At 39.7% G+C, this 22,360-nt stretch overlaps 1 protein-coding gene across 2 annotated transcripts in view; it reads left to right on the top strand.

Moving 5' to 3' along the window:
* Positions 1 to 7,541: 7,541 nt before the first annotated feature.
* Positions 7,542 to 22,360, top strand: part of BLTP3B (bridge-like lipid transfer protein family member 3B) — a 108,506-nt gene continuing 93,687 nt past the window's right edge. Inside the window, exons 1-2 of one of the 2 annotated variants that reach the window (XM_047867065.1) lie at positions 7,542 to 7,811; positions 20,280 to 20,410. Coding sequence is in view for 1 of the 2 variants with exons in the window: in XM_047867064.1 (XP_047723020.1) it covers positions 7,768 to 7,811 (44 nt within the window). In the remaining variant the exon portion in view is untranslated. The remainder of the gene's footprint in view (positions 7,812 to 20,279; positions 20,411 to 22,360) is intronic. The other variant, XM_047867064.1, reaches the window with a different exon arrangement.

The raw sequence follows: 22,360 nt of genomic DNA, 5'->3' as shown, positions 1-22,360 counted from the left end.
TGCATTCAAACTCCTGGGCCAAATCCTGGCTCTTAGTAGATACTGTGGACAGGCTAGTTACTCTATGCCTTAGTTTCCTCATCTATAAAATAGAGTAAGCTAAATAACACTCCCTTGAAGAATTGTTTTATGAATAGTAAAAGATAAAATTCAAGTACCTGGTAGTAGTAATGCTCATCATCATTTCATCATATAATCGTCTTTTTTTCTTAAGATTTTATTTTTAAGTAATCTTTACACCTAACCTGAGGCTCGAACTCACAATCCTGACATCAAGAGTCACATGTTCCATAACTGAGCCAGCCACGCACCCCGTATAATCATTCTCATAACGTGCGTAGATGGAAAACTTCTTGAAGTCAGGCACTTTATTCCACTGGTGTCTATATCCTTTGTATCAAAGTCATTGAATGCCCAAATTTAATTATGTCCAATTTTAGTCATTCTATTTGCTCTATTTTATTATTAAATTGATAAAATCCCTTACTATAAACATGTAAACAATATTTTATAAATCTTACATCATAGAGCTGCCCATCATTTCTTTTTTTTTTTTAATTTTTAAAAAATTGTTTCAGGAGTAGAATTTAGTGATTCATCACGTATATATAACACCCAGTGTTCATCCCAACAAGTGCCCTCCTTAGTACCCATCACTCATTTAGCAACCCCCCCCCCACCTCCACCTCCTCTCCAGCAACTCTTAGTTTGTTCTCTATGGTTAAGAGTCTATTTCTTGGTTTGCATCTCTCCCCCAGCCGTGTTGTGTTCATTTGTTCTGTTTCTTAAATTCCACATATGAGTGAAATCATATGGTATTCATCTTTCTCTGACTTATTTTGCTTAGCATAACACATTCTAGTTCCATCCACGTTGTTGCAAATGGCAAGATTTAATTCTTTTTAATTGCAGAGTAATATTCCACTGTATATATGCACCACATCTTCTTTATCCATTCATCAGTCAATGGAAATTTGGGCTCTTTCCATAATTTGGCTATTGATAATGCTGCTATAAACATTGGGATGCATGTGCCCCTTTGAATCAGCATTTTTGTATCCCTTGGATAAATACCTAGTAGTGCAATTTCTGGATTGTAGGGTAGTTCTACTTTTAATTTTTTGAGGACCCTCCATATTGTTCTCTAGAGCGGTTGCACCAGTTTGCATTTCCACCAACAGTGCTAAAGTGTCCCCTTTCTCCCCATCCTCGCCAACATCTGTTGTTTCCTGAGTTGTTAATTCAGCCATTCTGACAGATGTGAGGTGGTATCTCATTGTGATTTTGATTTGTATTTCTTTGATTATGAGTGATGTTGAGCATCTTTTCATGTGTCTGTTAGCCTTCTGGATGTCTTCCTTGGAAAAGTGTCTATTCATGTGTTTTGCCCATTTCTTCCCCGGATTATTTGGGTTTTTTTGGGTGTTGAATTTGATAAGTTATTTATAAATTTTGGATACTAACCCTTTATCAGATATGTCATTTGCAAATATCTTCTCCCATTCCATTGGCTGCCTTTTAGTTTTGTTGGTTGTTTATGAGCTGCCATCATTTATATTCATTTCTCATCTTTTAAAATATGCCCTTTCCTTCTGAAAAAAAAAATAAAATATGCTCTTTCCTTCTGGTTATCAGACCTTTCTCATTTAAGGTTCTCTTTTTGCTTTCCTCAACATTTACATACTCCTTGATCAAGATCATTTTTGTTCTTGGTTTCAGATATCATTAAATACTGATAAATCCTAAAGCAAAATTTCCACCTCCAACTGTAACCTGAATGTTTCTACCCAGATATCCTAAAATAACTTCAAAGGCAACAAATCCAAAACTTAATCTTATCTCCAAAACTGTTTGTTCCACCTAAATACTTACCTATCTATATTAGTGGTGTGTCCCAAGACCCACTTGATGCCCCAAGTTAGATACCTCAATTACCTTCAACTCTAACTTTTGACCTACTCTCTGGAATCTGACCTTGACCTTTCCTCTCTATTGATACTGCCTTATCTTTCAACTGAAATAATGCCACTGCCTTCCCAATGCCCTTTCTGCCTCCATTTTCTTTTCCTTCTGATCTGTCTTCTGTACTGCTGTCATAATTTTCACCAAATATTTTTCTAAATAGGAAATCTGACCATTCTACTCAAATGTATTACTCACCACAGAAGTCTTCTCTTCCATGGCTTGACATTGTCTATGAAATAATGTCCATACATTTGCAATCTCATTCCCTTCACCCCATCTTACAGTGTGTGCTGGTAAATGTTTAACAGCCAGATCTCCAGTAAAAAAAAAGTTCTGATTTGTAGTGCTTACCACAGTTATAAATATAGTCACAAAGGGCAATTTCAAGCTATCCTGAAGTCACCAAACACTGAACACAGAGTTGGGAAGAGATGCATGCATTTGGTTCTCATGAACTAGTAGGAGCCAACTTCAGAATAAAACTGTTCAATAAAAACTCCGATTCTATTTATCTTCACACCATGCACTCTCCCCTACAAGATTTTAGCACGAATAATCTCAAGCATGTACTACTTCTGTTAAATATAATGTAACTGAGAAAATTTGAAGTAACTGGCTTTACTGAAGAAACAACAATTGGCTTTACTGAAAGATTCATGAACTAGGCAGTATCCAATCTAGCAACTAGAGGGGAACTCCAAGGAGAGGTGTTGTACAAAATGGAAGGTTTTTATAGGAAGGAGGGTGGGGCTGGGAATGCAAGCTGGTCCAGCCACTCTGGAAAACAGTATGGAGGTTCCTCAAAAAGCTAAAAATAGAACTACCCTATAGGACCCAGCAATTGCACTACTAGGCATTTATCCACAGGATACAGCGGTGCTGTTTCGAAGGGACACATGCACCCCCATGTTTATAGCAGCACTATCAACAATAGTCAAAGTATGGAAAGAGCCTGAATGTCCATCAATGGATGAATGGATAAAGAAGATGTGGTGTACATATATATATATATATGTATATATATATATATACACACACATATATATACATATATATATATATATACACACACACACACACAATGGAGTATTACTCAGCAGTCAAAAAGAATGAAATCTTGCCATTTGCAACTACGTGGATGGAACTGGAGGGTATTATGCTAAGTGAAATTAGTCAGAGAAAGACAAAAATCATGACTTCATTCATGAGGACTTTAAGAGACAAAACAGATGAACATAAAGGAAGGCAAATAAAAATAATATAAAAACAGGGAAGGGGACAAAACAGAAGAGACTCATAAATATGGAGAACAAACTGAGGGTTACTGGAGGGTTTGTTGGAGGGGGGATGGGCTAAATGGGTAAGGGGCACTAAGGAGTCTACTCCTGAAATCATTGTTGCACTGTATGCTAACTAATTTGGATGTAAATTTAAAAAAATAAAAAATAAAACAAGTTAATAAAAAAAAAAAAAAAGGAAGGAGGGTGGGGCAAGAAGATATTGTCAAAGGACAAGAAAGGATTGTTTCAGGCAAGGTTATGTTCCCTGAAGGTGAAGGGCATGGGGTCTTATTAGGTGGATTACGTCATCTTCCTTTGTGGGGGGGTGGGGGATGGAGGGTCCATGTGACAGATTACCTCTTTGGTGCTGATCAGAAAATTCCTGACTGATCAGTTAAGACTATATTTCCCGAGGGAGTTTTAAACTTTAATTAGGTTAGTTATTAAGCATTGGTCTTATGACATGGCCTAGCACAAATGATTTCATTTTGGGCATATGTCTTTTTTCTTTTATTTTTTTAAATGTTTATTTGTTTATTTTGAGAGAGAGAGAGAGAGAGAAGACATGCAGGGGAGGGGCAGAGAGAGAGAGAGAGAGAGAGAGAATCCCAAGTAGGCTCCATCACAGAGCCCAAAGTGGAGCTCAGTCTCACGATGGTGAGATCGTGACTGAGCTGAAATCAAAAGCCAGACGGATGCTCAACCAACTGAGCCACCCAGGTGCCCCTCTATGGTTTCCTTTTTAACACTTTTCATGTACATGTATATTTTGGCAATGTATAATTGTTACCCGAAACTGTGTCCACCTCTTGGTGGGCAGTGAGCCAAAAGACACAACCAATACAAAAGATAAGAAAAGGAAAGGTTTTACTTGCAAGAAGTGAAGGAGACCACCAAGGATCTTTCCCAAAGCAGTGTCTCCTGAACAACAAAACTGGGGGAGTTATAACTTAAGAGTGCATAGATATTCATGAAGGGGCTTGTGCAATGGGGAATACAGCACAGAACTGGAGCAAAAGTTATTTTAAGGTGACCAGGTCAAAGTTGGAAGGGCGGCAAGGGTTATCATCATCAATTCTCTGGCTCTAGTTGGCTTGGTATCTGGGTGCTCAAAGGAGCTTAGATCTTGTAGATAACTCAAGTGTGTGAGTCAGGTCAGGCTTCACTTGTGAATATGATTAGGCTATCTCCTGGCCTTATGGTGTCTGTTATATTCTTTCAGAAGATGGCTGGGAGGCTAAAATGACTTATGTGAAGGAAGTTATGTCTGTCTTTTTCGAGACGCTCCTAACTCTTTCTGCTTACATAATCTTAAAAGACTTAAGGGGCATCTGGGTGGCTCAGTCAGTTAAGCGTCCGACTTTGGCTCAGGTCATGATCTCACGGTTCATGATTTTGAGTCCCGTATGGGGCTCTGTGCTGACAGCTCTTAGCCTGGAGTTTGCTTCGGATTCTGTGTCTCCCTCTCTCTCTGCCCCTCCCCGGCTCGTGCTCTGTCTCTCTCTTTCTCAAAAATAAATAAACATTAAAAAAATAAAATAAAATAAATAAAAGAGTTTAAAATATGGCTTTGCTATAGGTACATAATAAACAGGTGCAGCAGATTTATTTAAGTCATGTTAGTGAGTGAACTAGCTCTATATCCTATTTTGTTGGCTTTTGAGTTAATATGAGTTAATAAATCTTTGGTGCACCTTGATTATATAGTTGTCTGACGGTCATGTTTTTAACTTTCTAGAAATTATACTTTAATAATTAAAAAGCAATTAAGAGAAATGTAAACTAATATAAAACACTGAATTTGTAGTGGTTTTGTGACATTATATGTTCTCTCAATCCAGGGAGAGAAAAATTGAAGATGCATTTTCTCAGTAAAAAGATATTCTTGCAAAGAAAACCACAGGCTCAAGGTAGAGTCAGTTGCCCACAGCAAACCAAGACCTAATTGCAGTATCAACCTCTCTAGGTGTGGAATTTTAAGCCAATTAGCCTGGAATTTTCTGGTCTGCACCAATGAGGTAATCTGTTACTCAGGAGGTCCTTCCACCTGCCACTCCCCTCCCCCAAGATAAAGTAATCCACCTAATAGGACTCTCTGCCTTTCCCTCTAAGGAAAGGTGATCTTGACTGAAACAATCTTTTCTTTCTTTCTCCCTTTTTTTCTCTCTTTTCTTGCTAATAGCTTTCTGCCTCACCTTCCTTCCTATAAATACTTCCCATTTTGTATAACTCCTCTCCTGGGATCTTCCTTCTACTTGCTATGTGGGATGATCCTCCATTCATGAATTGCTTACTAAAGCCAATTAAATTCTCAGATTTGCTCAGTTGAACTTCTTAAAAAATACTATAACTACAGTTATTAAGCTGTGAGATTCTTTGACACTTATTACTTTCAGGTTTTTTGTTTATTTATTTATTTATAAGTAGGATTCATACCCAGTGCAGAGACCATCATGGGGCCTGAACTCATGACCCTGAGATCAAGAACTGAGCTGAGATCAAAAGTTGGACACTTAGCCAACTGAGCCACCCAGGTGCCCCTCGTATTACTTTGAAAAGGAATCCAGGTTTTGTTCTAGCCACAACAGTAAGCCACTTGCCATTTATAAGCCATGAATTTTGACACTCCCACCTGCTTGAAACATCCTCTTCTAGGTAGTGAATTAACAATAATAGCTTCCATTCTATTGTGTCGGGCACTCATCTTAAGTACTCAACCTTCATTAGCTTGGTTTAATCTTCACAGCAACTATCATGGAGCCTGAGAGTTTCCATACTTCTACAATCACATAGCTAAAAATCTGCAAGGCTAGGTTTTATATACAAATCTTGGACTTCAAGGTCTGTTCTGGTAACACATTGGGCTGATTTAGTCTCATTTTTGAAATCACATCTCCACTGTAAATCCGTCAATGACTCAAGGTTGAAGGAATCATTTCTTCCTCTGTGTTCTCACACACTTTGCTTCTGTTTTCAACAACGCTAATGATAACAATGACATTATTAACAGCTTGTCACGTGCGGAGCACTTTGCTGAAAACTTTATATGCATAATGTCATTTAGACCTCATAAAGTTCTGAGTTAGAAAGTTTTAATATTATTTCCAATAGATGAGATAACTGAGGCTGACAGATTAAATGATTTCCGCAAGTTTACATAGCTACAAAACGGCTGAGATACCTCTTGGCCCATAGACTAATGACATAGCTCAAGGTCTTAGCACTAAGACCTTGCTAGGCTGTTAACTCTTTCATGACAGAACAGCCCCCCCCCCCCCACCAATAGTTTTTTTGGGGGGGGTTGTTTAGGTAATCCTAGATACTTGAATAGTGCTTAGGTTATAGTGCATGATAGTCAACCCACTATCTCCTTTCCTCTTTAAAAAAGGCCAGGTTGTTAGACTAGGTGAGAACTATCCCCACTCCTCCATACATAACCACATTCTTCCTGATACATTCCTGAGAGGTAGTCTAATTTCTTTCCCTCCTTTAGACATCACTGGGTGATCATTTTCACCTCAGAAAATGTTGGTTTAAGGCTGAGGGGGAGGAAGGATGGAGTTCAGAGCTGTAATAGTTCTTCCTATTTCAGGAATTTCCTTTCTTTTTATAGAAATTTTCAAGTGAAATTTCACATTCTGATTTCCTTAGGTACAACAACCTAAAGAGATGAGTAAGGAATGCATTATTAACCTATTTTATAGATGATTAAACCAAAGCGAAAAGTAAGGAAATTATTTTCTCCACCCTAATGCGGCTAGAATAAAATATAGCTAGGACTTGAATTTAGGACTTCTAATTCCTAGGTCCTGGAATCTTTTAAGATAAGTTGTCAACTTTTACTTCCCTTAGGATTGGAATCACCAGAGGAAACATTAAATTATAGCATTGAGGGGTGGGGGGAAGGAGGGAGCAGTATATCTTAGCAAAGGGGAAGAAACTGAGGCAAGAATATGAAGAAAGCTGAGTAGAGCAGGTAGAGAGCAATGCATGCAGGGCAGTTTGTGGAGTAAATTATGAAAAATGAAAGACGAGTAGGATGTGGAAGGAACACTTGGTGATGGAGACCGGAACAAGACCAGAGAGTGGAGAGGGAGGGCTGTAAAGCGCAAGAAGGTTCCGGGACTGGGAGTCGAAACACCCGGTGGCGTCAAGGGAGCGGAGGACGCACGCTCAGCCCCGGGCAAGGGTGGCGGGGCAGCACCCCTCCTGCGCCTGCCAGAGCCCGCCTAGCTCCGCCCCGCGCGGAGTCCGCGCCGCCCCGCCCTCCCCCAGGTCGCTTAGGTGATGCTGCAGCCAAGATGGCGCCGGCGGCAGCCACGGAGGCTTGAGCGCGATGCTCCCGGTCTTCCGCAGCAGCGGCGGCGGCTGTGGCCTCGGCCGGGGCGTCCGGTCTCTCCCGGGCGTGAGCGCTCAGGCGACTCTCCTCCGGCCGGGTTAGCCCGGGTAACGAAGAGGCAGCCACGAAGAGAGGAGGCAGTGAGAACCGCAGAAAGAGAGCGGCGCCTCCTGCCCCGGCACCATGGCTGGGCTCATCAAGAAACAGATCCTGAAGCACCTCTCCAGGTCAGCAAGAGCTTCGGGTGTCGGGTGGGGGCCAGTCCGCCTCCGCCCTAGCCGGCACCGGAGGTTGCTTGCAGCCTCGGGGGCGGCGGGGACTGGCAGCCGTGTGGGAGGTGACTCTTGAGCTCCCGGATCCAGCCGAGGCTGGGTTCGCCGCCCCGATCTCCCGTCGCCTGCGGCGTCCGGCGCCAGCCTCACGAGTCGGCCCCTTGGACGGCTTCTCCCCCACCCCGCTCGCAGAGGAGCGTGGAGGGCGGCCGGGGGAGGCATCGGGCTGAGATCGCTCCCCCACGCGGCGTCTGGGGGCGTCCCGGGGACCCCGCTTGGGTGGTCCTGTGCGGAGGCTGGGGTTGATTTTTGTGGCAGCGTGAACCCGAGCTCGGTGCTCGGCTCCCTTCGGGGCAGAGCGGTTCCGTTAACCGAGGGCGTCTGGAGCAGTGTGGACTCTTTGGGCTGAGGCTTGTCTTGTCCGTGAAATGTTAACCTTGTTATTTTCTGAATTCACCCCCACCTCGCCGGCCCGCTCTGATGCATTAGAGGGTGTGCCTGTTTGCACAGTTAGGATTTGTTTTAGGTAAATAGCCAGAGTTTTCAGCTTTGGCAAGTTCTTTCTGGAATCGTTTTAGCTCCACATCATTCTTGCAACAACAGTTTTTTGCTTTTTAAAATTTGAGGTCTGTGAATTCAGGGATTCAACATCTGCGGTGATAAACACAATACTTGTCATTCTTTCCATTTCATAACGCGGTTTTAGTCAGAAACATGACTCAGTAAAGCTGGCAGTTTACTTCTGGCTTCTCCATATTTGTCTCAAGACACAGGCTAAATGTGGGATCTTGTTTCCAAGTTGTTAACAGCGAATTCAAAGCACTTGGTTATGGCCCTTTTCTCTGTTATTAGTAAGTTAATGACATTAGGAGAGAACTTGGGTATACTGGTATGTTTATATGGTAAAGACAATTCTTGGTTCTCCAGATCATTGAGTACCACAGGTTGTATTTTGGGGAATAAAATCAATATTTCTGTGAATCAGCAAATGTTTCCTTCACTTAAAACATTGAATAGAATGTAACATCGTTTTTTAAAATATAGCAAATTATAGCAGCATTTATGAATATACATTTCTGAATATTAGCATTAATTGGAAAGTTTTTCTATTGTACCTTATGGTCCAGTACTGAATTACCTTGTTTTGGAAAAGTTTTATCTTTACCTTTTAATTATTATTTAGGTAACGTCTGACTTATCAGATGTCCTTCAGCCTTTGTCATACTCTGTTTCACGAGAAAATTCAGAACTACAGAAAATGATTTGACTGTCCTCTTCCTCTTCCAAGGATGATGGTACATAGCTAGTTTCATTCCAGGTGCATGAGAGAAAAGTTAATTCAGTCAGTGAGTGGCTTAGGGCGTTAGTTTAATTCTCTTGTAGAGCTCTAGTTGAGAAAGACTCTTAAAAATTAATAGCAACGGTGATGGCTTACTTCACAAAAGAGACCACGAATACACATTCAGAATTAGGTTCTTAGTCCTTTTTAATCTGTATGATTTCTAATAGCTGTGCGGTAAATAGTAATGATATTTTCAGAGGTGAGGGTTTTTGTTTTTGCACCTTTGGCTTTTCCTCCTTTTTTCTTTCTTTCTCTTTCGACTTCGAGTTGACACACAATGTGAAAATTAGTTTCAGGTGTATAGCATAGTAATTTGACAACTCTATCGGTTATGCTATGCTTACCACAAGCGTAGCCACCATCTGTCACCATCCAGCGTTATCACAGTACCATTGACCGAATTCCCTATGTTGTGCCTTTCATCTCTGTGATTTATTCATTACATGCTGGAAGCTTGTACCTCCCACTTCCCTTCACCTATTTTGCCCATCCCCAGCCTTTACTTTGGCAACCATCAGTTTGTTCTTTGCATTTATGAATCTGGTTCTGCTTTTTGTTTGTTTTCTTCTTTAGATTACACATATAAGTGAAATCATATGTTACTTGTTTTTCTCTGGGTGACTTATTCACTTAGCATAAAACCTTCTAGGTCCATGTTGTTGCAAATGGCAGGATCTCATTCTTTTTTATGGCTGAGTACAGAGATGAGTTTTTGAAACACTTGATTTTTTAGTTATTTCATATTTCAAAACTTAACTGAGATAAATGAAGAGTGTCAAATTCATATTCTTGGTTAATGTATTAATCTTACTGCTATTAATCTTAACTCTTAAGAAAAATAAAGTTTCTTATGAATTTAAAGGACAATAGGTGAAACGAGATGGATATTATAATAAATTACAGTTATTCAAGTAGTGATGAACTTTTGAAATTACCTGGGTCAAGCTTAATTTTGCAACTTATTCAGTAATAAAGATGTCTCTATATTGATATAATCATCAGTGGACAGTTTAATAATGTTTAACAGGAAATAGAACAACACATTACCTTCCAATAATAGACATTGCTTATGGCCAGTGGATGCCCCTCATGACATCTTCTCAAAGGAGGCCTTATGTGACCACCCTTCCCATTCTTCTCTGCCCATATATATGCTTGGTCTTTGTCTTCTCCACTTGAATGTAAAACTACATGGTGGCAGGGAGTTTAAGTCTAGCATAACATAGGCACTCAACAACTTTTTTTTTTTTAAATAAATGACACCAAAGCATTGACTTCCCTCACATTTTCTTAACTAAGACTATATGCCACCAATATTATCACAGGTATTGAGTATGACCACTTTCCTTGTCGTTTGAGGACGCATTGGGTAATTGAATCATTGAATAAATATGCCTTTGTTGTCCTGGAAAGGAAGGACTAGGAAAATGACCCTTTCTATATGGGGTCTTCTAATAAGGAAAAAGACTATATAGAAACCAACAGGAAAAAGAGAATACTTACTCTGAGCCTTGAGATTGAAGTATGGTGAAATTTTAACAGTAAAACTAGTGTTGGTGTGCTCAGGTCAAGATCTCACAGTTTGTGAGTTCAAGCCCTGCGTTGGGCTCTCTGGTGTCATCTGGGAGCCTGCTCTGGATCCTCTGTCTTCCTCTCTCTCTCTGCCCCTCCCCCACTTGTGCACACAGGTTCTCTCTCTCAAAAAATAAACTTAAAAAGTAAAATAATGTTTAAAAAAAAAAAAGTGTTACCCAGATATAGGAACTTGAGACTCTGGTATATGAGAAAAGTATAGAAGAGAAATTACTAAAAAAACATTTTTTTTTAACATTTATTTATTTTTGAGAGAAAGACACGAAGCGTGAGTGGGTGAGGGGCCAAGAGAGAGGGAGACACAGAATCTGGAAGCAGGTTCCAGGCTCTGAGCTGTCAGCACAGAGCCCATTGTGGGGCTCGAACTCACTGCCAGATCATGACCTGAGCCGAAGTTGGATGCTCAACCGACTGAGCCACCCAGGCGCCCCTAGAAGAGAAATTCTTAAGAGATTAATAAATGCTTTAAGAAAATGCTAAACTATTTGAGAAGTCTAAGTCTGTATACTTGTCCCTGCCTAATTGTTTAGTTTGTAAACCAACCATGTGTTGCATTGTTAATGAAATTGGTTATGTACTCGGAACTGATCTGAAACTGAACAGAGAAAGAGAGAGAGCACGCACAAGGGCAAGGCTGAGAGGGCAAGGAGTATGTGGGGAGGGGGGGTTGAACTAGTTACATTTTAAGAGAAGTGAAACAGGAAAAGTCTTTGAAGAGAAATTACAGTGATCTTTCATACTATAACAAGCACAGAATATATTTTGGAGTCTTTTCCAGGAGAGGATTTTTCCCCCAAGGGAACGGAGAGTTCTAAAGAAAAGTTATAACAAATATAAGAAAGGAAATAAGAACAAAAGCTACCTTTCAAGTCCTCATTATCTGTTAATGTGGCATTTGTACTTGTATGCTAGAGCAAAGGAGAAGAGGAGGAACATAGAAGCTGGAAGATGGAGAATAGTATATTTAAGCCAGGACCTGAAAAGGAGTAGGGAAGATTCAGATACAAATGCTCCTTCTCCTGGGGTGCCTGGCTGGCTCAGTCAGTTAAGCTTCTTTTTTTTTAAAAAGAAAAACTTTTTTTCATTACTTATTTTTGAGAGAGAGAGAGAGAGAGAGAGAGCGAGCGAGCGAGCGAGCATGAGTAGGGCAGGGGCAGAGAGAGGAAGACACAGAATATGAAATAGTCTCCAGGCTCTGAGCTACCAGCACAGAACCTGATGTGGGGCTTGAACTCACGAACCTAGATCATGACCTGAGCTGAAGTCAGATACTCAACTGACTGAGCCACCCAGGCGCCCCCCCCCCCCCCCCACCTTTTTTTGGGGTCAGTTAAGCTTCTGACTCTTGGTTTAGACTCAGGTCATGATCTTGGAATTTGTGGGTTTGAGCCCTGGCTGGGCTCTGCACTGATAGAGCTTGGGATTCTCTCCCTCTCTCTGCCCCTCCCCTGCTTGAGCTCTCTTTTTCTCTCAAAATAAACAAACTTAAAATGCTCCCTTTTCCCTTTGGCTTATACCAACTTGTGCTGGACACAAGGTTTTTTACTGGACGGGAGAGCTCGGAAGACGGACTTTGACCACACATGGGTGGAGTCTTTGTATAAAGTTTAAAGCTGTGGTTTTCAATTAGAGGTGATTTTGCCCCTTAAGGGACATTTGGCAATGTCTGGAGACATTTCCTATTGTCACAACTTTTGGGGGGGGTGGTGTAGAGGCCAGGGATGCTGTTAAACATCCTGTAGTGCATAGCACAGTCCCCACAACAAATAATTATTTGGCCCAAATGTCAATAGTTTTGAGGTTGAGAAACTGGTTTGAAGTATACAAATGTGTCAGATGATTGAACTAAGGTACTGTGCTGCTTAAGGTTATTTTGTCTGCCAACAGCAAAAGCCTCCAACTTAGGTAATAAGGGAAATGTAACAGAAAGCTTCTGGCATGGGTCACAAAGTGTGGGAAAGGCAGGACCTTAACCAGCTCCTAAAACCTCATTGGACAAGATAATTCTTTGTTGTGAATTGCTGCCCTGTTTTTGTAGGATGTTTAACAGCATCTCTGGTCTCTACCAGATGCCAGTAGCACTCACAGCCTTGACAATGAAAAATTCTCCAGGCATTGCCAATTGTCTCCTGAGAGTAAAATCTCTCTCAGTTGAAAACTACTGCTTCCACCTCTCACAACTCCTAATCTGTGATCTTTCGTGTCAAGTTTTAGATTCTTGGGGGAGAGAATTTGTTTGGCCCACTTCTACTTGCCCGTGGATCAGTAACAAAGATAAAGGGTCATAAAGCAAAGATACAGTCATAGGGAGACCTATTTTGAGTCAGGTTTGCAGTTCCATTTGGTGTCTTTAATAGGCACTGAACTAAATTAGATTTCAGAGGGTCTTATTTGCTATATAAAAGAAATTGAACTTCATCCCAGGAGGTGACTGCTAATAAAGAATTCCGGACAAAAGAGGGACATGATCATTAAAAATGCTTGGTTATCAGTTTGGTTTTTGCAATCCAGGGTTCAGGAGCAGTCAACTGGGGTGGAAATATAGTCTGTCGAGGGTCTCTGTTTAAGTGGAAAAGTAATGTATTAGAAGGATATCAGTACCCGCAGAATTTATGGGCCATACTTGGAAAGGGATTAGATCCAGGCCAGTTCCAAGGATCTAGGTAGGAGAACCCACTGGATAGTCTCAACAAGATATGTTCCCTAAACTAAGGGGAAGGAGCAAATAGAGTGGTTTGAGAAGATTGTTGAATATTTGGAATATTTGTTAGGGAGATTAGGAATAGTCGAACACTTGCCAGATCTTGTGACTGAATGGCAAGGTGATAGAGAGTTTAGGGTGCCTCTCAGTGTATTCGTGGACTAGCTTAAACTATGTGGGGGAGAAAAGGGGGAAGCAGTAGCTGATAGTCTGGAAAGAACCATCAAAGGATTGGAAATTTTATCTGGTGGGAGAGCAGTTGAGGAAAACAAATGTGAGAACTGAACGGATTGGGGATTTTGTCTGAAAGTGTCATATTAAAGTTCAAAATTTTAGAGGAGGATTAGACCTAGTTTAGGGCAAGGTATTCATTAAGGCCATGGAACTGAATTGCTGAAGAGAAGTTAAGGTGCATATAATTGGAGATGATTACTGCTAGGTCTGGAATCATTCCTGAATTAAACATTCTTAAGAGGAAACACAACATTATTTAGACTATCATATTATTTTTCGAATGATAATTTTGTATACTTATTGATGGGGTAATTACATCGTTCACTTTTATGGCAAAACTCAATAAATAATTTTGAGAGTTTATGTTTATCAGATCCTTGAATGCTAGGCATTGGAGATACAAAGATGGGTATGACACGGTCTCACCTCTTAGGAATCTTCAGCAATTCCTATCTGGGTATAGGATCACTAAATATAGCTGATTTCTAGAATTTTACTGCCATATGAAATTGGCGAGGTTTGATTTACTTGGATTGGTCAACTGAGAAAAAAAATAGAGTTAATTATTACCTTTTAGGATTAGAAATAAATTTACTTTGTAAGTTTGGTAATTTTTTTTTATTTCTGATTAAAAAATTTTTTTAATCTTTATTTATTTTTGGAGAGAGACAGAGACAGAGTGTGAGTGGGGGGAGGAACAGAGGGAGGGAGACACAGAATCTGAAGCAGGCTCTAGGCTCCGAGCTGTCAGCACAGAGCCCAATGCGGGGCTCAAACTCACAAACTGTGAGATCATGACCTGAGCTGAAGTCAGACGCTTGACCGACTGAGCCACCCAGGTGCCCCAGTTTGGTGACTTTTTTAAAAGTAATTTTTAGTTACTTAAGTTGACAGTATTTAAAAAAAAAAAAAAAACCTCCAATACTGTTGATTTTGACACTAGATATGTAACAGTTGTTTATTTAACAAATATTTACTAAGTGCTACTTTGTACCAGGTACTAGTCCATACTGCTGTGGCAAGAATCCCTGCCCTCAGTAGAGTTTACATTTTAATCAGAGGAGGCTGATAATAAAAAAGTGAAGGACATTGTATCAGTTTGTGGCAAGTGCTATTTTAAAAAATAACACAGTGGGGGGTGGAGGGGGTGCCTGGGAGGTTCAGTCTAAAAAAAAATAACAGAGGGTGCCTTGGGTGGTTTAGTCAGTTAAGCTTCCAAAGTCAGATCAGGTCATAATCTCACAGTTCCATGTGTTCGAGTGCTGCATCAGCTGCTCTGCTGTCAGTGTGGAGCCCACTTCAGATCCTCTGTCCCCCCTCTTTCTGTCCCTCCCCCACTCATATTCTCTTTGTCAAAATTAATAAATAAATAACTTAAATTTTTTTTTTAGATAACACAGGGAAAGTGGATAGGAAGTGCAGGGAGGTAGGGATGGAGTTTGCAATTTTATTTATTTTTAATGTTTATTTTTGAGAGAGAGTGTGTGTGCACGTGAGAGAGGCAGAGAGAGAGAGGCAGACACAGAATCTGAAGCAGGCTGCTGCCAACACAGAGCCCGACGCAGGGCTTGAACTCGCGAACCATGTGTGAGATCATGACCTGAGCCAAAGTCAGACGCTTACCCGACTGAGCCACCTAGGTGCCTGGAGTTTGCAGTTTTAAATCTGGTCATCAAGAAGTCCTAATTGAGAAGGTGGTATTTGAGAAAAGATATGAAAGAGGTGGTGGAAGCAAATGCAAAGATCCAAATGTGGAAGCTTGCTTGTCACTTTTGAAATATAGGCCACCAACATGAGTGAAGTAGAGTGAGGAGTGAAGGAAGATGAGGTCAAAGAGGAAATAGGGCCAGACCTTGTGGGGCCTTGTAATGACTTTGGCTTTTACCCTGAGTGAGGTTGGAAGCCGCTGGAAGGCTTTGAGCCAAGGATCATTCTGCAGCTATGTGGGAAATAAATAATAGGAGGACAAGGGCAGAAGCAGGAGTCCAATTAATAGTGTTAACAAGGGGCGCCAGGGTGGCTCAGTCGGTTAAGTATCCGACTTCAGCTCAGGTCATAATCTCAAGGTTCGTGGGTTTGAGCCCCTCATCGGGCTCTGTGCTGACAGCTCAAAGCCTGGAACCTGCCTCAGATTCTGTTTCCCACTCTCTCTGCCCCTCCCCCACTCGTGCTTTGTCTCTCTCTCTCTCTCAAAAATAAACATTAAAAATAAATAAATGTGTTAACTATCCAGGTGAGAAAGGGTTTGGCTTGGACCTAGGTCAATGCAGTGGACTTATTGAGATATAGTAAGGTTCTAGATGTATTTCAAAGGTAGAGCCACAGGATTTTCTGACAGATAAGATGTGGCTTGAGAGAGAAAGAGCAGTCATGACATAAACAACTGACAAGTTGGAGTTGCTGTTAACTAAGTAGAAGACTGCAGGAGGGGCAGACTTATGGTAGAGGGCTGAAGAGTTTGGTTTTGGATGTATCAATTTGAATGTCTGTTAGATATCTGAATGGAGATCCCTTTTATTTGCGAACTGATTTAAGACTACACATTTTATTTTAGTCTGCTCTTCTGTAAAATGGAAGTTTATGCAGAATGACCTTCAAAGACCCAAGGAGCCATAAGACCAAGAAAAACACCGCAAGTTCAGCTTGATGGGAAATAGTTTTATTAAGGGGACTTATGGACAGAAGCATGTCTTGGGTGGCTGCAAGCCGGGTAGATCTCCACACCCCACTTCCTGTAAAACCTGCTTTTATAGCTCTAGAGGCTGGGGAGTACATACTAGGAGACCACCAGGGAGGAAGCTGAGAGAATGGGTATGTGATATAGTCAAACTTCCAGAGCAGATAAAAAAATGTTGTGTATCTGAAGGATGTACTTAAGGGTGCTGTCAAACAAAAGGAAAGAATGAGGGTGGGGCCTATTATCAAGAAGGCTTCAGATCACAGAGCAGTCATCATGGTATCAGTATGGTTTACATGGCTAGCGGCACCAATGCCAAGTGTTTTGTGTGTGGTTGTGCTTTGATTCATACCGTGCATAATTACAGTGAAGTGAATTGTGAAATGAATTTTAAGGGGTAGACTTTATTATGTTGTATTTTTTGTTGTTAAGCACACTATGTAGAGGTACTGAGCAGGTGCCCATTTCTTTCACACTAAAACCAGATATTCTTCGAAAGTTAGTTTCAGGAGATTGATTTGCAAACAGTTGAAAGGGGACGTGGATGCCTGGTCCATTGGATGTTGTAATATTACCATTCTAGAATCAGAATGGGTTTGTTCCATTCCCTGAGACAAATTATTAAAATGCTGAGATTTGTGATTTGCCCAAGGTTTGACAGGGTAGTGTTGACTGGTTAAGTCACTGATCCAGTAGCCTTTGAATTTGATTGTTCTATGCTGCCTGCTCAGGTTGATGTTCCTACCTAACAGTTTGCTTTTCTTTTACTCAGTTTTCAGCATTTATTTATTTACTTATTTTTAAATAAATAATTTTTTTAATGTTTATTCCTTTTTGAGAGAGAGACAGACAAAGCTTGAGCGGGGGAGGGGGACACAGAGAGGGAGACACAGAATTTGAAGCAGGCTCCAGGCTCAGAGCTATCAGCGCAGAGCCCAAAGCAGGGCTCAAACTCATGAACCGTGAGATCATGACCTGAGCTGAAGTCCGACACTCACCCGACTGAGCCACCCAGGTGCCTCTCAGCATTTATTTATTGTAAAATTTCAATCTTAGTATTTTGTGGTGTTTCACCATCCTGTTGCAGTATCCTTTAGGAGATTCTTTTATTATTTGGGAATTTTTTGACTCTGTAGTCCTTTGAAGCTTGGGAAACATAGTCTTTTGACTTAGCAATTCTGTGACATTGGGAAAGCACAATTTCTCCATTTCTTTATACTTGCATAATTTTTTTGCAATATTTCTTTTTGCAATATTACACTTTGCCTTAATACTGCAGTTTCCAATCTAAACATTTCCTTAGTAAGTTGATCTCTTATGAGTTCTATATGGACTATAGTCTGCATATTATATTGCATATATTAGGATGAATAATTTGATATTTCTGTTAAATATTGGTATTTAACCAGTTGGTATTAGTGACTGAGCTCAGATGAATGTAAGTAACAGGTGGAAGACTTCATGAGTATTTCCATGAGTGAAATATGAGCAGTTATCACATCAAGACCAAGTTATTAAAACAAAATTGAGAGCTGCAGCAAATATGATTCAGGATATAATAATTATTGTTTATTTTTTCCAGACATTAGATTTACTGTTAGTCTGTTGATTTATTTTGAGATTTCTCCAAGCCAAAATGAATGTTCTATATAAATTTTGAATCTCTAGATTAGTCTATTCTTTAAGACTTAATTTTAGCTATATGTTTATGTACTCTTTTCTACCCAAAAATACCATTAAGAGAGAGCTCTCTGGCTTCTTTTTGCCACTGCTAGCATAGCATCAAGTGTTGTTTTCCTCTACTGTCATGTCTTTGTAAACCTTTTGTTTTTGTAATTTTATTGTTAGGAATTAATATTTAGAGATAAACTTAGAAATACCAGAAAATTCAGTCATTTTTAAATTTGGTAAAACTGTACTGTTAGATGTTAAATTCAGTTTCTGTTCCTAAGTTTTCTTCTGCTATGATGCAACTTCATATATAAGCTACACTATAAAAAAGGGGCATCATAAAATATGATTTATATTATTTTTAAGATTATAGGTATAATTATTCCCACTGATAAGTCATTTATTCTTTCTACCAATACTTAAAGAGGATCTATTAGATATATAATTAAAATTAAGAATCTAGAAATGCCTTCTGAAAACAGTATGGTAGATGAGCAAATAGAAATCAAGGTAAAAAGTGAGTCTTAAGAGAGAGGCACAAAGTACTATATGCAACTTTATCGGAAATATAGACATTGAGACAGACAGAGGTGGTCTAAGTCCAGAGAAACTTATAAAGAAATAATGAAATAAAAGCACACAAACAACAGCATATCATATGTGATATAAAATGGATAGTTATTAAATCTGTTTGCTTGGACAGTGGCATGTATACCAAGGGAATATTTAAAGCAATCATTTAGAGAAGTTAAGGATATTTAGACCTTAGAAACTTGACTGCAATTTTTTCCCACTATTTTTCAATACTACACTTTTTCTCCCTTTTTTGTTTTTCACCCATCTTTTGTTGTCTTATTTACTGCAGCCAGATTGTCTACATTCCTTCCTGACAGGTCACCCTCTTGTGCTTCATTTTACATGTACATCTTACACAGGCAGCTTTTTTTTTTTTTTTTTTAATTTTTTTTTCAACGTTTATTTATTTTTGGGACAGAGAGAGAGACAGAGCATGAACGGGGAGGGGCAGAGAGAGAGGGAGACACAGAATCGGAAACAGGCTCCAGGCTCTGAGCCATCAGCCCAGAGCCCGACGCGGGGCTCGAACTCACGGACCGTGAGATCGTGACCTGGCTGAAGTCGGACGCCTAACCGACTGCGCCACCCAGGCGCCCCACACAGGCAGCTTTAACTAGGCTAGTCTTCCCTGGTCTTTTTCATCTTTTAACTCTTTTGGGTCTTAAAATATATTGTTTTATTACAATAAAAGTTTTATGCCTTTAGTTCTACAGATTGTCATCTCTGTTTATTTTTAATTAATTATTATTACTTTTTTAAAAGTAGACTCCATGCCTAACAAAGGGCTGACCTCAGGAGTAGCATGCAGGTGCCCCCTAGATTGTCCTCTCTTTAAGCACAGAATCACCCTGATAGACTGAATTCTGAAGGCAGTGATTATACTTCTCTTATTCGCTGTTGTACCTTTAGCATCTGCCACAGTACTGTTGTATGTAGTAGTTGTTCAGAAACATTTTCAGCTGACTGGAGAAGAGATTTATATTACTTTGGCCTTCATAGAATACACAGGATATATAGGTTGCCCCAAATACACTTTTGGCAGATGACTCACACCCCAAAAATTTTAAGTAAAAACTTTTTTTCTGATAAATATGGTAGTTCTCTGATTTGCTTTTTAGTATATATAGATATAATTTATTGCCAGATGTCTCTTTGGTTTGTGGGTTACTTTTCATAGCTAACTTTACTCTTTGGTATTCTCCATTAAATGGATTGAGGATTACTATTTTAAGTGGGTTTTTTGGCAGTTAAACTAATTTGGATAAATTTGTAAATCACTTGTCTTTTAGAGTGCTTGTCCTAATTGGTTTCATTTGATGTTTAATTATACAGTTCAGTCTTGTATAACTTTTGTACAATAGAGCTATCTCATTTTTGTTAATATTTTTAATATAAAAAATTTAAAAATATTTCTTAGAGTAGTAGTAATACCAGTGATAGAGAGAATGAAGGAAATCATAAATGGTTAATTTATCTTAGAATTTAAGCAGTAGTATTATTCCACTGTGAAATACAACTGTATTTTTTAAAAGTGCATCACAGCTAAATATTTTTATCATATCATTCCTTTCCTCTTCCTTCCCTTAAACTTGCTCCCTCCTATGTCCCCTGTGTACCCATTCCCTACAGCGATCCCTGCTGGCTGTGGTGGAGATTGGTGTGCTGTGAATTTCCTAATCAAGGAATCTAAGAAACCCTGGCAACTGACTACTTGCTTTCACCAGGAATAGGGACCTTTTGTCTGAATTTCCTGCCCTCAGGTAATACCTCTATTCCCCATCATTTTGGGTTTCTTTTTCTTTTTATAAATGCAAGCGCTTATTATGCCCCACATAAAGATACTTTGAGAGTATTTTCTAATTCTTACTGTATTAGTCATACTGATCCCCCCCCCCCCCCGTAGCTGCAGGCTCATGCAATTCCTCTCTTAGAATGTCTTTTCTAATACATGAGGTTTAGCAATGCACTTAGAGTTATAACCAAATCTTTCTGTTGTTAAAAGAAAGTTTTATAACTTATAGTTAGCTATTTGGAAATAGTAATTAGCATTTGATGTAGTCTTTCATGGGTGAGATTTCATAGTCTAATGTAATTAATGAGGTATGAAGGCTCTTTTGATAAAGAGAATGTTTTCATCACTTTTCTTATTGAAGAACTTAAGAGTTTATTTTGTGTACTTAATGTTAATTGTAATCTTTGTCAAACAGGTTTAAGTCTCAGGAATAGCAGTGAAAATAGAATTCATTTCTGAGGAATGTAAGAGCTTGTCACCCCATTTATTCCTTCCCTTCTCACCTACCCGTTTTAAAAATTTATTATCAGGGAAAGTATGTTGTAAAACCAGATACATGGAAATGGCACTGAATTTCTTTCAAGTTGGACTCAATGAAAAACCTAGAAACATATCATTGAACACTTTTAGTGCCTGGGAAATTTATCCACAGAAATAATTTGAACCTATTCTAAAAGTCTAGTAAGAAATTAGTAATTAGAGATTAACCATGATTGAGGCTCCTGGCTGGCTCAGTCAGTGGAACACATGATTCTTGATCTCAGGGTTGTGAGTTTGAGCCCCACAGTAGGTGTAGAGATTACTTAAAAATAAACAAAAAATCCTTGGGGCTCCTGGGTGGCTCAGTCGGTTGTGTCTAACTTTGGCTCAAGCCATGATCTCCTGGTCTCAAGTTTGAGCCCTACATCAGGCTTTGTACTGACAGCTTAGAGCCTGGAGCCTGCTTCAGATTCTGTGTCTTTCTCTCTGCCCCTCCCCCACTCGTTCTCTCTTCTCTCTCTCTTAAAAGTAAATAAACATTAAAAAAATCCTTAAAAAAAAGATTAACCATAAGCAGAATTACCTGGTTACCTAGGAGTAATGTGACATTTGATAAATTTACTGGCCATATGTTGGCAATTGTATGGATATGATCAATTAAATATTGTTTTCTAATATTCTTGTTTACCTTGATTCTATGCTATCATATAGGTATCTGGATCTAAATCAAAATTGCCAAGGGAAAGATGTCAAGCTTTAACCTTAGATAGACTGTTACGGAAACCTTTGTGATTATCTCTAGGATATTGATAGTTAAGGATATTGTTTATAAAGGCATTCAAAGATGGTTCTGATTTTGTATATAGTTCTAGTAAATCCCCTAGGACCTTTGTTACTGAAGTATAGTCATAGCTGTAGTCCTTTGCTTTTTTTAATAATGATTTTTTTTAAGTTTATTTATTTTGAGAGAGAGAGCCTGCAAGAGCAGAGGAAGGGCAGAAGTAGAGAGAGAATCCCAAGAAGGCTCTATGCTGTCAGTGCAGAGCCCAACATTGGACTTGAACTCATGAATCTTTTTTTTTTTTTAATGTTTATTTATTTTTGAGAGAGAGAGCACAAGCCAGGGAGGGGCAGAGAGAGAGGGAGACACAGAATCTGAAGCAGTCTCCAGGCTCTGAGCTGTCAGCATAGAGCCCAATGCAGGGCTTAAGCTCACGAACCGTGAGATGATAACCAGAGCCAAAGTTGGATGCTTAACTGACTGAGCGACTCAGGCGTCCTCCAACTCATAAATCTTGAGATCGTGACTTGAGCTGAAGTCAAGAGTCAGACGCTTAACTAACTGAGCCGCTCACACACCCCCTTTGCTTTTCTTAGATTACACTTCTTTAACATACCTTTTTTGGCCTGATTTGTGCTTAGCTTATTGAAGATGAGG

This window comes from Prionailurus viverrinus, chromosome B4, assembly GCF_022837055.1.
Source record: "Prionailurus viverrinus isolate Anna chromosome B4, UM_Priviv_1.0, whole genome shotgun sequence".
Taxonomy (NCBI): Eukaryota; Metazoa; Chordata; class Mammalia; order Carnivora; family Felidae; genus Prionailurus; species Prionailurus viverrinus.
Note: the sequence above shows the minus strand (reverse complement) of the source record. Positions and strands in the feature narration are given on the sequence as shown.